The 17,711-nt window shown below is 43.8% G+C and overlaps 1 protein-coding gene and 1 long non-coding RNA gene across 2 annotated transcripts in view; one reads left to right on the top strand and one right to left on the bottom strand.

Moving 5' to 3' along the window:
• FAM78B (family with sequence similarity 78 member B) overlaps nt 1-17,025 on the top strand; it is a 301,572-nt gene extending 284,547 nt beyond the window's left edge. Inside the window, exon 2 of the mRNA XM_063940251.1 lies at nt 13,158-17,025. Coding sequence (XP_063796321.1) covers nt 13,158-13,680 — 523 coding nt within the window. The 3' untranslated portion in view covers nt 13,681-17,025. The remainder of the gene's footprint in view (nt 1-13,157) is intronic.
• Nucleotides 1-17,711, bottom strand: part of LOC134957972 (uncharacterized) — a 216,487-nt gene that overhangs the window by 174,970 nt on the left and 23,806 nt on the right. The window lies entirely within an intron of this gene.

A 17,711-nucleotide genomic window follows, 5' to 3' on the forward strand; every position in this document is an offset into this window, starting at 1 on the left:
GTGCTGGAATTTGCCCAGATGTAATGCACGCACAATATTGCTGGCGTTGTCCGATGTCACAAATCCTCAGGAGAGTCCAATTGGGGTAAGCCATTCTGCGATGATCTTCCTCAGTTTTCGTAAGAGGTTGTCAGCTGTGTGCCTCTTCTGGAAAGCGGTGATACAAAGCATAGCCTGACTAGGAACGAGTTGGCGTTTGCGAGATGCTGCTACTGGTGCCGCCGCTGCTGTTCTTGCTGCGGGAGGCAATACATCTACCCAGTGGGCTGTCACAGTCATATAGTCCTGAGTCTGCCCTGCTCCACTTGTCCACATGTCCGTGGTTAAGTGGACATTGGGTACAACTGCATTTTTTAGGACACTGGTGACTCTCTTTCTGACGTCTGTGTACATTTTCGGTATCGCCTGCCTAGAGAAATGGAACCTAGATGGTATTTGGTACCGGGGACACAGTACCTCAATCAAGTCTCTAGTTGCTTCTGAATTAACGGTGGATACCGGAACCACGTTTCTCACCGCCCAGGCTGCCAAGGCCTGAGTTATCTGCTTTGCAGCAGGATGACTGCTGTGATATTTCATCTTCCTCGCAAAGGACTGTTGGACAGTCAATTGCTTACTGGAAGTAGTTCAAGTGGTCTTCCGACTTCCCCTCTGGGATGACGATCGACTCCCAGCAGCAACAACAGCAGCGCCAGCAGCAGTAGGCGTTACACTCAAGGATGCATCGGAGGAATCCCAGGCAGGAGAGGACTCGTCAGACTTGCCAGTGACATGGCCTGCAGGACTATTGGCTTTCCTGGGTAAGGAGGCAATTGACACTGAGGGAGTTGGTGGTGTGGTTTGCAGGAGCTTGGTTACAAGAGGAAGGGATTTAGTGGTCAGTGGACTGCTTCCGCTGTCATCCAAAGTTTTTGAACTAGTCACTGACTTATGATGAATGCGCTGCAGGTGACGTATAAGGGAGGTTGTTCCGAGGTGGTTAACGTCCTTACCCCTACTTATTACAGCTTGACAAAGGCAACACACGGCTTGACACCTGTTGTCCGCATTTGTGTTGAAATAATTCCACACCGAAGAGCTGATTTTTTTTTGTATTTTGACCAGGCATGTCAATGGCCATATTCGTCCCACGGACAACAGGTGTCTCCCCGGGTGCCTGACTTAAACAAACCACCTCACCATCAGAATCCTCTTTGTCAATTTCCTCCCCAGCGCCAGCAACACCCATATCCTCATCCTGGTGTACTTCAACAGTGACATCTTCAATTTGACTATCAGGAACTGGACTGCGGGTGCTCCTTCCAGCACTTGCAGGGGGCGTGCAAATGGTGGAAGGCGCAAGCTCTTCCCGTCCAGTGTTGGGAAGGTCAGGCATCGCAACCGACACAATTGGACTCTCCTTGGGGATTTTTGATTTAGAAGAACGCACAGTTCTTTGCTGTGCTTTTGCCAGCTTAAGTCTTTTCATTTATCTAGCGAGAGGATGAGTGCTTCCATCCTCATGTGAATCTGAACCACTAGCCATGAACATAGGCCAGGGCCTCAGCCGTTCCTTGCCACTCCGTGTCGTAAATGGCATATTGGCAAGTTTACGCTTCTCATCAGACGCTTTCAATTTTGATTTTTGGGTCATTTTACTGAACTTTTGTTTTTTGGATTTTACATGCTCTCTACTATGACATTGGGCATCGGCCTTGGCAGACGACGTTGATGGCATTTCATCGTCTCGGCCATGACTAGTGGCAGCAGCTTCAGCACAAAGTGGAAGTGGATCTTGATCTTTCCCTATTTTAACCTCCACATTTTTGTTCTCCATTTTTTAATGTGTGGAATTATATGCCAGTATCAATAGCAATGGCCTACTACTATATATACTGCGCACAACTAAAATGCACCACAGGTATAGAATGTAGATGGATAGTATACTTAATGATGACACAGAGGTAGGTAGAGCAGTGGCCTTCCGTACCGTACTGCTATATATACTGGTGGTCACTGTGTCAGCAAACTGCAAAACTAAAATGCACCACAGGTATAAAATGTAGATGGATAGTATACTTAATGACGACACAGAGGTAGGTACAGCAGTGGCCTTCCGTACCGTACTGCTATATATACTGGTGGTCACTGTGTCAGCAAACTGCACAACTGAAATGCACCACAGGTATAGAATCTAGATGGATAGTATACTTGACGACACAGAGGTAGGTACAGGAGTGGCCTTCCGTACCGTACTGCTATATATACTTGTGGTTACTGTGTCAGCAAACTGCAAAACTAAAATGCACCACAGGTAAAGAATTAGAATGTAGATGGATAGTATACTTAATGACGACACAGAGGTAGGTACAGCAGTGGCCTTCCGTACCGTACTGCTATATATACTGGTGGTCACTGTGTCAGCAAACTGCAAAACTACAATGCACCACAGTTATAGAATGTAGATGGATAGTATACTGAATGACGACACAGAGGTAGGTACAGCAGTGGCCTTCCGTACCGTACTGCTATATATACTGGTGGTCACTGTGTCAGCAAACTGCACAACTGAAATGCACCACAGGTATAGAATCTAGATGGATAGTATACTTGACGACACAGAGGTAGGTACAGCAGTGGCCTTCCGTACCGTACTGCTATATATACTGGTGGTCACTGTGTCAGCAAACTGCAAAACTAAAATGCACCACAGGTATAGAATTAGAATGTAGATGGATAGTATACTTAATGACGACACAGAGGTAGGTACAGCAGTGGCCTTCCGTACCGTACTGCTATATATACTGGTGGTCACTGTGTCAGCAAACTGCACAACTGAAATGCACCACAGGTATAGAATGTAGATGGATAGTATACTTTATGACGACACAGAGGTAGGTACAGCAGTGGCCTTCCGTACTGTACTGCTATATATACTGGTGGTCACTGGTCAGCAAAACTCTGCACTGTACTCCTCCTATATAATATTATACTGGTGGTCCCGACTCCCCAGTCCCCACAATAAAGCAGCACACTGAGCACAGATATGGAGTGTTTTTCAGGCAGACAACGTATACTGGTGGTCACTGTCAGCAAAACTCTGCACTGTTCTCCTGCTATATAATACAGCTGCTCCCCAGTCCCCACAATTAAGCAGTGTGAGCACAGATATATGCAGCACACTGAGCACAGATATGGAGCGTTCTTTTTCAGGCAGAGAACGGATAAAACTGGTGGTCACTGATCAGCAAAACTCTGCACTGTACTCCTCCTATATTAATATAAAGCTGCTCCCCAGTTCCCACAATGATATAAGCAAGCACAAATATTTGCATCAACTCAACAATGAATAAACGGAGAGGACGCCAGCCACGTCCTCTCCCTAACATTTCCAATGCACGAGTGAAAATGGCGGCGACGTGCGGCTGCTTATATAGAATCCGAATCTCGCGAGAATCCGACAGCGGGATGATGACGTTCGGGCGCGCTCGGGTTAACCGAGCCATACGGGAGAATCCGAGTATGGCTCGGACCCGTGTAAAAAGGGTGAAGTTCGGGGGGGTTCGGTTTCCGAGAAACCGTACCCGCTCATCACTAAAAAAAATACGAGTAAAACATTGTATAAAATCGTGAAAACTTTGTTTTCACCTGTAATTGGATACCCCCTTAGTTTCCTTCTTCTACGTCGCTCCTTTTCTGTGTTTAATATACTGGTCCTGTATCATGTCTGGATAGGATGCTTTGTTTATGTATGTGGTTCCATGAGTAGAACACAATACCATACCTCCCAACTGTCTCGCTGTCCCACCCATGGGTCGCAGTGTCCCGCGGGAGGGGGGAGTTGGGAGGTTCCTGTCACTCGCTGCCCTGCTTAGCAGAGCAGGGCAGCGGTGAATAGACGCTGTGCGCATGCGCACAGCATCTTTTCACGAGAGACAGAGGGACTGGGGGCATTCCAGCAGCTCATAGAGCGCTGGGCATACCCACACAGTGACGAAGTACAGGGGCATGGTTTGCGATCAAGACACTTCCATAAAACCATGCCCCTTTTTGGCTGGGTGCGAGGGTGTCCGGGCTGCCTTCTTAAGATGTTGGGAGGCATGCAACACCCGTATTGCAGCAGTTACCTACAGTACCATTGATTTGGCTCCATGGAGCAGATGTATTAAGCCTGGTGAAGGGATAAGGAAGTGATAAAGTAGTGATAAGTGCAAGGTGATAACGCACAAGCCAGTCAGCTCCTAACTGTCATTTTTCAAATTAGTAATGATTGGCTGGTGCATTATCACCTTGCACTTATCACTGCTTTATCACTTCTTTATGCCTTCTCCAGGTTAATACATCTGCCCCCATGACACTTGTTTTTTTCCGCTAATTATCTGCATTGGCACTGATTGAACTGTAAATTAATAAACTTAACCAAGGGTACACACATACTGTATATGAGATGACAAATCAGAATACAATTAATCTAACATTGCGGAATATAATTTGATGTATATTTTTAGGTACAGCTGAATTAATGCATTCCCCATCAAAGTGAACCATTGAAAAAGTTAAAACTCTAGCATTGTGTATGTAATTTGTAAACATGAGAGCTGCATTATACACAGACAAATTAGGATGGTGTGTGGGAGACAAGGACTGGCAGCAGGAGGGCAATGCTAGGATGGGATTATGCTCTGAAAGGAAGCATAAAAACGTGGGCTCTGTTCTATAATCGAAAAAAAATATTATATGAGGTCCATGTATTAATCAATTCTGCTCTTAAAATTTGTGGAAACTGTTGTAAGGGTAGAATTAAGTGTCACCGGTATGTAATAATATTAGAAAAGCAGGCTATATTGCAAATATCTCCTGCTTTATGTCCACCATCCAAGGGCGTAGCTACCGTAGGTGCAGGGAGTGCAGCTGCTATGGGGCCCAGAGCTGAGGGGGTCCACCCTCCCTGTCACAGTTACAGTTGTTAAATATAAATTTTTCACCACTGGGTTATACATAGGCAGGGCTGGCTCTCCACCGCCCTCCCCGTACACCGTGCCTCTTCCCCCGGCTCTCAGCAGCAGCTGTCTCCCTCTGCTCTCCCCGCTCTGCACCCCCCCCCCCGTGCTCCGCTCCCCCTACACCGTGCTTCCCCCTCCCCCAGCTCTCCCCACTCTGCACCTGCTGGCTGCCAGTGCTGGCTGTCACACTGCAGAATCTACTCCCCAAGACACAGGATGCGCGGGGTATCCTCAGGCTGCTCTGGCTTGCTGTCTGCCAGCGTCTGCCAAGATCTCCCTGCTCTGCAGCTCCCCCTCCTCAGCTCTCCCCGTTCTGCAACCCCTGGTCCCCCGCCGGCTCTCCCCCCGCTGCGGTCCGGTCTGGGATCGGGCAGACTCTGGTGGCTGCTGTCCGGCTCCCCCGGATTGCTGACGCTGGGTCTCCTCTTCTGTGTGCATCCTGGCATGCCTGCGTGCTGCTGGGTGAGGACTCTGGTGTGCGCTGGAGAGCAGCACTACAATGGCCAGGCATGTGTATATATTGCACTGTGTAATAGGCATGTGTATCTGGCACTGTGTGGGGGTATATGTATCTGGCACTCTGTGGGGGGCATATGTATCTGGCACTGTTTGGGGGGCATATGTATCTGGCACTGTGTGGGGGTCATATGTATCTGGCACTGTTTGTTGGCATATGTATCTGGCACTTTGGGGGCATGTGTATCTGGCACTGTTTGAGGGGCATATTTATCTGGCACTGTGGGGGGCATGTGTATCTGGCACTGTTTGGGGGGCATATGTATCTTGCACTGTGGGGGCATCGGTATCTGGCACTGTGTGGGGGACATATGTATCTGGCACTGTGTGGGGGGCATATGTATCTGGCACTGTGGGGGCATGTGTATCTGGCACTGTGTGGGGGACATATGTATCTGGCACTGTGTGGGGGGCATATGTATCTGGCACTGTTTGGGGGCGTATGTATCTGGCACTGTGGGGGGGCATGTGTATCTGGCACTGTGGGGGCATATTATGTGTTTCTGAAACTGTGAATACACGTGTATCTGACATTGTGGGGGCATATAATGTGTCTCTGGCACTGTGGGGGCATACAATGTGTATCTGACACTGTGGGGGGCATATAATGTCTATCTGGCACTGCTGGGGGCATCTAATGTCTATCTGGAGCTGCTGGGGGCATCTAATGTCTATCTAGCACTGCTGGGGGCATATAATGTCTATCTGGCACTGCTGGGGGTATATATTGTCTATCTGGCACTGCTAGGGGCATATAATGTGTATCTGGCACTGCTGGGGGCATATAATATGTATCTGGCACTGTGGGCGCATACAGTCTGTATCTGGCACTGTGGGGGAACTTAATGTGTATCTGGCACTGTGGGGGGGGGGCATTTGATGTGTATCTGGCACTGTGGGGGTATTTAATGTGTATCTGGCACTTTGGGGGCATTTAATGTGTATCTGGCACTGTGGGGGCATATAATGTGTATCTGGCACTGCACTGCTGGGGGCATATGTGTATCTGGCACTGCTGGGGGCATATAATGTGTATTTGGTACTGTATGTGTATTTGGCACTACTGGGGGCGTATGTGTATCTGGCACTGCATTACTGGGGTTATTATGTGTCTGACACTATACCGAAGACATTGGGGGTCATTCGGACCCGTTCGCACGCAGCAGTTCTTCGCTGCGGTGCGAAATGGGTCGGAACTGCGCATGCGGGTCGGAAATGCGCATGCGGGTCGGAAATGCGCACGCACTTCGGCAACGGATCGCCCAGCGAAAAATAAAGACTGCGCTGGACAGAAGAAGATTGACAGCGGAGAGGCTTTCCGGGGCGGATACTCAGCGTTGGAGCCCGTTTTCGAGGAGTGGTCATCCGAACGCAGGCGTGTCCAGGTAAACGGAGGGTGGATGTCTGATGTCAAAGCCAGGAGGAACATCGCTGGATCCGTCACACAGGGTAAGTAGGTCCAGGCTTACTTTTCAGCTGCACAAAACTTTTTTAGCAAAGCAGGGCTGCACAAGCTTTCACAGCCCTGCTAAGCTAAAATACACTCCCCCATAGGCGCAGATTAGTTGATCGCACCAGCAGCAAAAAGTTGCTGGCTGCGATCAACTTGGAATGACCCCCTTTATGTGCAAGGAACACTACTGTTGGCGTTATGTGTAAGGCTGCTAATTGTGTGTGTAGAGGGGGTGTGAAAATATATTTATTTATAGTTTGGTTATATAAAGGCCATGGCCACTTTTCCTGGAGCGCGCACGCATGGTGGGGGGGGGCATTTTGACATTTTCTCGCTCAGGGCGCTAGTAGGCCTGGAACCGGCCCTGTACATAGGGGCGCTTACAAACTTTCACATTGCGGCCTACAATATATCCAGTTACACTACTAGTCCTGCTCATTGTAATTTGGTATAAAATGAACATAAAGGTCTTTATAATGGTACATAATATAAATTGGGGCACGGTAATGTGGCATAACAAAAAGTGGACGTATAGTGTGGCATAGTATGAATCGGGGGTACTGTAATGCGGCACAATATGAACTGGGAACAGTGAATGTCATAATGTAAATTGGGGGTACTGGCAGACCTAAAATGTGACATAATGTGAACTAGGGCACTATTATAGTTCATAAAATAAACTAGGGCACTACGATGGGACATAAAAGTAACTAAGGCACTACTATGGTTTAGAAAATGAACTAGGGCACTATTACGGGGCATACAATTAACAACTGCTGTGGAAAGTTGTCTCCCTACAAGCATTGGGAGAGGGGCCCTTTCAAAATGTTGCTATGGGGCCCACAAAGTTCTGGCTACGCCCCTGCCACCATCCCTTGCAGAAGCCACCCCCACAGAAAACAAGAGCCGTAAACCAAAGCATGCTGGTTAACACTGTCTGCAGATGGCATTAGCCTGTTTCCCTCAATGAGACACCCCAGCCAGAAAGGGATCTTGTTGTGATCCATCTCCATTGGTCTGCAAGAGAAACCATATTTTGAAATAAGATGTCATGTGCATGAATAGGTAGTTTTGAGGGCTTGGTACTGTATGTAAAGGTGAGTCATTTGATTTGGGTTCAGGAGGACATGGGGAGCTGCTGTAGGAATCTGCAGAGTAGTATGTCAGATGTGGAGCAGTGAGAAGGAAAGATCATCCTTTCTGCAGCATTTCGTGGATAGAAGCAGGAGAGATGCTTTGGGGAATTCCAGGTGTAGTAGGAGCAGGTTACTGTATTCAAGGCGAGAAATGGTGATAGATACATGAATAACAAATTTGGTAGCAAAGTCAAGTGCGAGGTCAGGGGAGGAGAGGTGGATTTGGCTGCTGAATAAGTATGTTTGTTATCCAAGAGAAGGTGTAAAGCAGTGATAAATACAAAAGGCTGAGAATAGAGCCTTATGGGACCCCAACAGATAGTGGGAGTGGATGGGAGACTTTGACAAAGTAGAGGTACTAAAGGAGCTGTTTGGTAGGTAAAAAGTTTATACATTTTAATACATAGAACAACTCTTCTGCACATGTATTTAATTGTCACAAAATTATTAGTGAATCCCCATATTCTTGTTAATTTTAATACTACGCTAACGGGTGTGCTGCTTAATGACAACTGGTATAGACTCAAAAGTTAAGAAAGCAAAAGTGTTGTCTTGTAAAGGAGCACATCAAATTAAAACTTTTATTAGATGCAAATAAAATATCCTATGCTTTTATTATTTGTATCTAATAAAGCAAAGTTTTTATTCGATGTTCACCTTTCGAAGACAACACTTTTGCTTTATCTTTAAAAAAACTATGGGGGTCATTCCGAGTTGATCATAGCTGTGCTAAATTTACTCAGACATGCGGGGGGATGCCCAGCACAGGGCTAGTCCGCCCCGCATGTCAGTGCCGCCCCCTTCCCCCACAGAAATGCAAAAGCATCGCACAGTGGCGATGCTTTTGCATTTCAGGAGTAACTCCCGGCCAGCGCAGCTCCTGCGGCTGGCCGGGAGAACCTTCTCGCTGCCCGGGTCGCAACGGCTGTGTGTGACGTCACGGAGCCGCCGTGGCTCACCCCCCCAACGGTCCGGCCACGCCTGTGTTGGCTGGACCTCGCCCCCTAAACGGCTGCTTAACGCCGCCGTTCAGCCCCCTCTCGCCCAGCGACCTCCTCTGCCTGTCAATCAGGCAGAGGCGATCGCTACAATACAACGGCCTTCGGCCGCCCAGCATGCGCAATTTCTGCTTTTTAACTGTAATTTATCTGTATCCTATTTAATATTCTTCTCTTTGTTTTTTTTTGTTTTTTTTTAGATTGCATTTTTTTTTTAAAATATTAAGGAATCTAATTGTATTATTGTTATGTTTTTTATGTTTTATATACAATGGATGAATTGTGTCCGTTGAGTCAACAAAGGATGCTCTAATTCCGTTCTATTTACATTAGCAATATTATGGGATTTGACAGTATACCCCGCCAGAGACCGTAGCAAGGAAAACGGACTTGTGGAACGCATAATGATAACTTCCGGAACGCATATGTTACGTCACTTCCGGTTCCGGTTAAGCGTGTGAGGAAGTGAACGGGAATGCAGGGATTCCGAATTCTGAACACCTGTCCGGTCAATTAACCTCCTTTAAAAGAACGGACTCAGTGATTCATACCACGCTACTGAAGAAGGACGCTTAGTCTGAAACGCGTTTAGCGATGGTATGATTGTTTTATCCACTTTTGCTGGACTTTGGTGCTCACGCTGCTGAACTGAGCTCACTATCCGGAAGTGAGCTACAGAGTACCCTTGGACATCTTCTTGGGGATTATCAGGAGCTGGGACCAGAATCCCCATTAACAGAATCCACTGCCTTGTGGATTCTGTTAATGCTATACATTAACAAATGTTTGTAAGTGCAATATTGTATTAAAGCTGCTATTGTTTTTATCTTTCTGTACTATTTTTTGCACCTTTTTTGTTTTTGTTTTTATGGTATTCTACACAACGCCTTGGATATCCTGAAAAGGTCCTTTGCTGCATTGCCTGTGTGGATGATTCAATACGCTATACAAAGCACTTGTTTGTAAGTGTACATCGTGCAATAAAAAATTCACACATATTCAAATCAATCTGCACTATTATATGTCTTTCATCTTTTAGACGATTTGTGGTATCCTAAGGACGGACAGGACTGTATCTATCAAACCATAATTATATAAGTAAAATAAGTGGTAATACACTCACAGGATTTTGTGAAGTGGTGGTGTAATTTATTACACTTGATGAATGTGGTTTTCCCTTTAGCGCTGAATAGCTTTTGTGTATTTTCCTTTCTATTCTTCGTATTTTGAGTTATTTGGTTGCTTACTCACACACAGAAACTATAGCTGCATTGTGGGGGAATTTTGTTGCGCACTAACGCTGTAATCTTTGTATTTTTGTCTTCCCCATACCTCTATCAAAGTACTGTGTTTGTTCTGGACCTGAGCCATGCTGTTTGCTATAGTCATTTCATTGTACCCAATTAGGCAGCCCATGACTCCTGAGAACTGCAGCATGGTTCTATGGTTCCTCTGGGGGTTTAGGCACACCCTGATGGCACTGAGAGACCCCAAACTCCATTTTAAGAAGTACATTGCACCACAACTGTTAGGGACATTTAGAAACTGGAGCACAATCATGCCACCCAATGCAAGGTACATAGGGGGTAATTCAGAGTTGATAGCAGCAGCAAATTTGTTAGCAGTTGGGCAAAACCATGTGCACTGCAGGGGGGGCAGATATAACATTTGCAGAGAGAGTTAGGTTTGGGTGGGTTATTTATTTTGTTTCTGTGCAGGGTAAATACTGGCTGCTTTATTTTACACTGCAATTTAGATTTCAGTTTGAACACACCCCACCCAAATCTAACTCTATCTGCACGTGTTATATCTGCCCCCAACCCCCTACAGTGCACATGGGCCCTCATTCCGAGTTGATTGCTTGCTGACGTTTTTTGCAGCACAGCGATCAGGTTACTACTGCGCATGCGTATGCTCCGCAATGAACACACGAGTCGTCCAGGTACAAACAGCATAGTTGCTGTGCAATTCTTCTAGCGACGAATCCATTCGCACAACTGTTCGCAAGGAGATTGACAGGAAGAGGGCGTTTATCGGTGTCATCTGACTGTTTTCTGGGAGTGGTAGGGAAAATGCAGGCGTGTCCAGGCGTTTGCAGGGCGGGTGTCTGACGTCAATTCCGGGACCGGACAGGCTGAAGTGATCGCAAGGGCTGAGTAAATTCAGACCTGCTCAGAAACTGCAGAAAACTTTTTCGTACCGCTCGGCTGCACATGCGATCGCACACTTGCAAAGCGAAAATACACCCCCCTGTGGTCGGCGACTATGCGTTTGCAGGGCTGCAAAAAATAGCTAGCGAGCGATCAACTCGGAGCGAGGGCCATGGTTTTGCCCAACTGCTAACAAATTTGCTGCTGCGATCAACTCTGAATTACCCCCATAGACTGAAACTTAAAACATAGGTAAGTTGCAGCAAGATCACAATGCCAATAAGAGACTTCACTTGTTACTAAGGTAGATTTATATAAAAAAAAAAAGTAATTCCTTTTTTAATTAGTTTCTATGCATAGGGATTCTGTTTAAGAAATGTTCTTCACCATTCTTTCCAGATTGTTCTTCTACCCTGGAGGCATTACGTGACTAGAAACCTGCAGTGTGCATATTTAGAGCAGATCTGAAAAAGGCTTTATGTTATATTTATATTAGTTATTTTATTACATGAATTGCTCGATGCATAAAAATCTTACTATCAACCTGATGTCTATTATTTTAATACATGGTATGCTATATTGCTATACTGAATCGTATTCCTCATAAACCATGCAAAAATATACAATAAATGTGGAACAAGCCTGCTCCAAATAGCTTTGTATTTCAGTAACATGCAGAAGACAGCATATTCTCATAGTCTGCAGAGTATATTTACAAAGCGACAGCTTGGTACAATGCCAGAGTCTACTGCACCACCGGAGAGGAGGGGTTCCAATTAGAGACTGCACACAGGCCCCCTCCTTTCTTAAAGCGCCTCTGGTCTGATCACTGCAAGAGTGTACACACAGCACCCAAGGCCGGCGGTAATTCACAAACCCATCAGAACAGTTCCTGGCATCAGCAGTGATACATGCCATTTGTTGGTCCCAATGAGCCGATATCATGCCACAAATATAGGGGGTCAGTCCGAGTTGTTCGCTCGCAAGCTGCTTTTAGCAGCTTTGCACACGCTAAGCCGCCGCCTACTGGGAGTGAATCTTAGCTTATCAAATTTGCGAACGAAAGATTAGCAGAATTGCGAATAGACACTTCTTAGCAGTTTCTGAGTAGCTCCAGACTTACTCGGCATCTGCGATCAGTTCAGTCAGTTTCGTTCCTGGTTTGACGTCACAAACACACCCAGCGTTCGCCCAGACACTCCTCCGTTTCTCCAGCCACTCCCGCGTTTTTCCCAGAAACGGTAGCGTTTTTTCGCACACACCCATAAAACGGCCAGTTTCCGCCCAGAAACACCCACTTCCTGTCAATCACACTCCGATCACCAGAACGAAGAAAAAACCTCGTAATGCCGTGAGTAAAATTCCTAACTGCATAGCAAATTTACTTGGCGCAGTCGCACTGCGGACATTGCGCATGCGCATTAGCGACTAATCGCTCCGTTGCGAGAAAAAAATAACGAGCGAACAACTCGGAATGACCCCCATAGTGTGTACACGGTTGGGCCGATTAAGTGCATTTCACTACAATGTTCTTTATTGTTCAGATAGGAACAATAATTGTGTAGTGTGTATACAATAAATCAGATGTCATCTGCCAAAGGGAAAAAAAAGTGAATTGTTCCTCTTATCTGTCTGGCATGTACCTAGCTTTATGCTTGTGTTAGAATTTTCAGAACAGAGAATCTCCTAAGAGATTGGTCTTGTAGTTATAACTTAATTTTTTCTTGTATGGCACTAATGCAGAAAATACAATTTAGAAAAGTTTAACATTTGTGCTTAAGCAAGCATAGAACCTACACAGTTGGCTTCTATGGATAGATTTGATTATTATGAATGTGGAGTGATATACAGGTTTATTGGAATCTGATTATGTTTACATAATATTTCTTTTACCTGATTAGTTGTTTTTCATATCTGCCTAGGTCAAGCTGGGAGCTTCCTGATTTGAGGGAAGGACGGGTAAAAGCCATCAGTGATTCGGACGGTGTAAGCTACCCTTGGTATGGGAATACCACTGAAACTGTGACTCTGATGGGTCCTACAAGCAAAATCTCCAGGTTCTCCGTCAGCATGAATGACAACTTCTACCCCAGTGTAACGTGGGCAGTGCCTGTCAGTGAAAGCAATGTACCTTTGCTTACGAGAATCAAAAGAGACCAAAGTTTTACAACATGGTTGGTAGCTATGAATGCGAACACCAAGGAGAAGATTATTCTACAAACAATTAAATGGAGGATGAGGGTAGATATTGAGGTGGATCCATCTCAAATGTTGGGCAAGCGGGCCAGATTGGTGGGTAGGACTCAGCAGGAGCAACCAAGGATTTTAAGTCGCATGGAGCCAATCCCACCCAATGCACTGGTGAAGCCTAATGCTAATGATGCACAGGTGCTAATGTGGAGGCCGAAAAGGGGACAACCTGCAATAGTTATTCCTCCTAAGTAGGGCTTGGAGATGTGTGAAGAATGAGTGAATGAAAGCAAAAGACTATCAAGCTACTTTTAGCTTCAAAGACAACGCATGGGGTTTTCAAGACTATTGAAATTCTAAGCAGTGGTTATTTAATGTGTGCATTTTTTGGAGGTGTACAAACATTTTTTACAGTATATTTATTTGAATTAACTCAAACAAATGGCATTTGCCATAATTGTTTCATAGTGCCTGTGGCCAAACAGAAATAATGCAGATGCTCAGTTAATGACTCTTCTGTCAGTTAAGCCCATTTACGAGGTGCTGTTTGCATTTCTAAAGAATAGCTTTGGTTCAATTCAATTCCTAGAGAATTACTGAGAAATGGGTAAGATGATTACTGTACCAGAACAATCAATGATGCTAACAAGTTTGCAACTTGTATACTAAAGTAAGATGTTTAATTTGTTTTTTTTTTTAAATGCAATAGTTGGAATGAAGATGCCACCATTCATTAACCTTCGCATTGCTGAAATATTTGATGTTGAATTGAGGTCAACATCTATATGTTATAAATTCTGATAAGTAAAAGTATATATCAAATGTATACTACTTACTAAGTCAATCTGAAACACTTAAAGTAATCTGGATATAGCTTAAATATAACCGTAAGAGCAACTTTGTGTTTTGATTTCTTAACAATCAAAAAAGCAATTTTTGCTTAAACTTTAAATAAAAAAAGAGAAAAAATATTAAGACTGCAATATGTCATCATTAAACATATTCCGCAATCTCATTACATTGTTTTGACTGTTGTCTGACAGCTGAGCTAACATTTTCTCCCTGAAAAAGCTGCCTTTAATTGAATGTGAAATGTATTATTATTATTATTATTATTAATAATAATAATAGACAGTGTCCAAGATGTTATGACCTTGCTCACTTACCATAGTTACTTGTAGCAGCAACAAAAAAGAAAGCACTTGAATCAAAGATGCCACATTCAAGCATTCATGTTTTATTAATGTATTTTATGTGTTAACCTATGTAGTGTATTGTCCAAGTGTGGATTATTAGATGTACACTAAAAAGGTCTACAGTGAACAGGTCTACCACTAATGATATCCAAGCATTAGCTCGACAGGGTCAAAATGTCGACATGGTCAAAAGGTAAACGTAGAATAGGTAGACAGAGGGAAAGGTCAACAGTGTCAAAAGGTTAACATGTAAATGGTCAACACAAAAATGGAAAACATAATTTTTTATTGTTTTTTTGGGGTGTTTTGTCACTTTCTGCCACAAACAAGCCCCATTAGTGTTCCACGTCTCCTCCCATGCTTCAGGGCAGGTGCCTTGCTCCACTACCACTGCACTTGGCACAGGTTACTATCCCAATCGTAGTCCACGTGGATGGTAAAGTATGAAAAAGTTTAATTTGTGTGTATATGTGTGTCGACCATTGTCACATCGACATTTTAACCCTCTAGATCTTTTGAACTGTCTACCTTTTGCATGTCAACCTTTTGACCATGTCGACCTTTTGATGCTGTTGACCTAATGCATGTCTACCACTAGTGGTAGACCTATTGACTATAGACCTTTTTAGTGTAGATCTATAGTCCGGATACCGTATTGTCCAGTCCGTCAACAAATAATGATTTAAAAGTTTTTTCATTTGTTGTCCAAGGAGAATAAAATGGTCACGGAATTCCTTTAGTACAGTAAATATCACAATTATTGTCTTTGCCCGAAGATAAGTGACACATTTTCCAGGACGTGTACCCCCACGTCAACAGACTCAAACATGTTTTTGTATAGTGTTATTTCAAGTACTGTTTGTGTTCTAAAGTTTGCTGTGGTGCACTCCCTGGGTTGATATAGGCAGTATTTTTCTGTCCGAAGAGAGAATATTCATATGTGTGGGTGAACCTTCTATCCAGCAACACTTCCCCACTCCAAATTAGATGGAATTCCCAAAATAGAAGGAGAAAATGAAATATAGTGAAGTACAGTTTATCAGAATTTTCTGACAAGTAGCAATATTGCAAGTCACATTAACTCTGTGTCCATCAACAACAAATGAATAAATAAAATCTAAAATCCGCAACAAATTGGCCGACCCGCGTACCAGAGTTGGTGGGGTGTCGGAAATGCCCATATCAACCCAGGGGGCGCACCACAGCAAACTTTAGAACACAAACTGAACTATCTTGGGATACTGGTGACCATCCCGGCTGGTGGATTGCAGCACCTTTGAATTGAAGCGCCATCTGTACATTTCTTTGCTTTCTGGTATTATTTCAAGTACTGCTACATGTGTTGCCACTCCATTACAGTGAAGCTATACAAAATCATAACTGAATCTGATGATGCGGCCACACGTTCATCTAAACGCATCATTTATCATTTCTGGTCAACTACCATACTCGTGTACTTTACTTTGTGACCCTTTTATGTTCCTAGGATAACAAATGAAAAAACTTTTTATATCAATATTTGTTGTCAGATTGGACAATACACTGCATTTATCTGGTTAAACCTGCTCCCAGAAGGAAATCCTTTCTTTCAATGCAATATGTTGCACAGGTTGCATGTGGCCACACATGAGAATTAAAAGGACTGCTTTCTAAAATTCTAAGCACGGCATTAACATTTTAGAAAGCATTAGTGTGAATGGCAACATTTACTCAGTTTTCATATTTGAATGCTCATTTCAGGGGTTTATTAATGTGATGAAAACACATTTAAAGCAAATAGCGTAGGTATGAATGAGCCCTCCCTCAAACAGAAACACTGCACTGTAATCCTTTACTAAGAACAGCTGTACAGATTTATTGTGATTTTTTGTTTAAAGTACATAATTGAGCTTACACAGCTCATTTGGTGCGGAAGTTGTTCTTTGGTGAACTCTGGAGATAAAAATGTTTATAAATAACACATTTGCCTTTTTTATAATAAATTAACAAAGCAGATATGCAGAATATTATTTTTCATGCAACCCTTAATTAACTTTTCTGTTTACAGAATGCAATAAACATAGCCACTTAGGAACAAAGCTCTAAGTGTTTTATAGAAGGGTCGGTTCAAAGTCATTGTTTTACTTATTAAAAACACTGAGCCAACAATATTTGTGTATAGTATAACAAAAAACAAAACAAAAGTGTAAACCTGAGTAATACTTGGCAGTGGAAGCCTTTGTGTAATAAAAGCATATTTAATATAAAAGAAGCCATAAAATAAGCAGGGCTACTTTTGTTTTAATTTTGCATGAATTATCCACCTCGAGCATAACCAGGAAACGGCTACAGAATTTTGGAACTATCCCCTGTAAAAATGCATAGCTGGAAATCTGAACTGTTGTCAATTAAAAATTTGGCTCTTTGCTACTACTCTGTCACACTTTTTAAAACGCTGCATGGATTAGCCTTATTGTTGCGTGACTCTTGTTTTTATTCATAATTGCCTAGTCTTCCAGAATGTCTGGGAGATGCTTAACGAGATGCTGAAAGAGAGAGACACATGGACTCCAAAGACAGCAGGAAATTCTTGCTCAAGGATTCTACAAGGTGGACTGTATCAGGAATGTGTGGTGAGATAAATGGCTCAGGAGCCACTGGCTAGAACCAGAGCCAGATTTACACACAATATATGAGCACAAGGCTAAATGTGGGCATTATACCCTGGTGCAGCAGTATATACTGCTGGGAATTTGGTGAGTTTTGATCAGAGATGTGCAGAAAAGATAGGAGGTCAAAGAATTATTACTCCAGAGTTTTGATTATAAAAATTATTAGAGTAATATAAAGATGATATTTCTAATATATTCTTTGTATTTTTCATATACTGCATATAGTCATAACTTTAACATCAGGACTGTTTCTAGGCAATTTGGCTCCCTGGGTGAGATTTAGAAATGTGCCCCCCCCCCCCCACCCCCCCATTTTGGCATAAAAAATGTATCCCCACATAAATATAAAAATAAAGAATTTGCGCGCACCTAAGGCGCACGCGCAACCGGAAAGGGGTGTGGCCTTGTTAAAATGGACGTGGTCTCATTAAAATGGGTG

This window comes from Pseudophryne corroboree, chromosome 9 (genome assembly GCF_028390025.1).
Source record: "Pseudophryne corroboree isolate aPseCor3 chromosome 9, aPseCor3.hap2, whole genome shotgun sequence".
Classification (NCBI taxonomy): Eukaryota; Metazoa; Chordata; class Amphibia; order Anura; family Myobatrachidae; genus Pseudophryne; species Pseudophryne corroboree.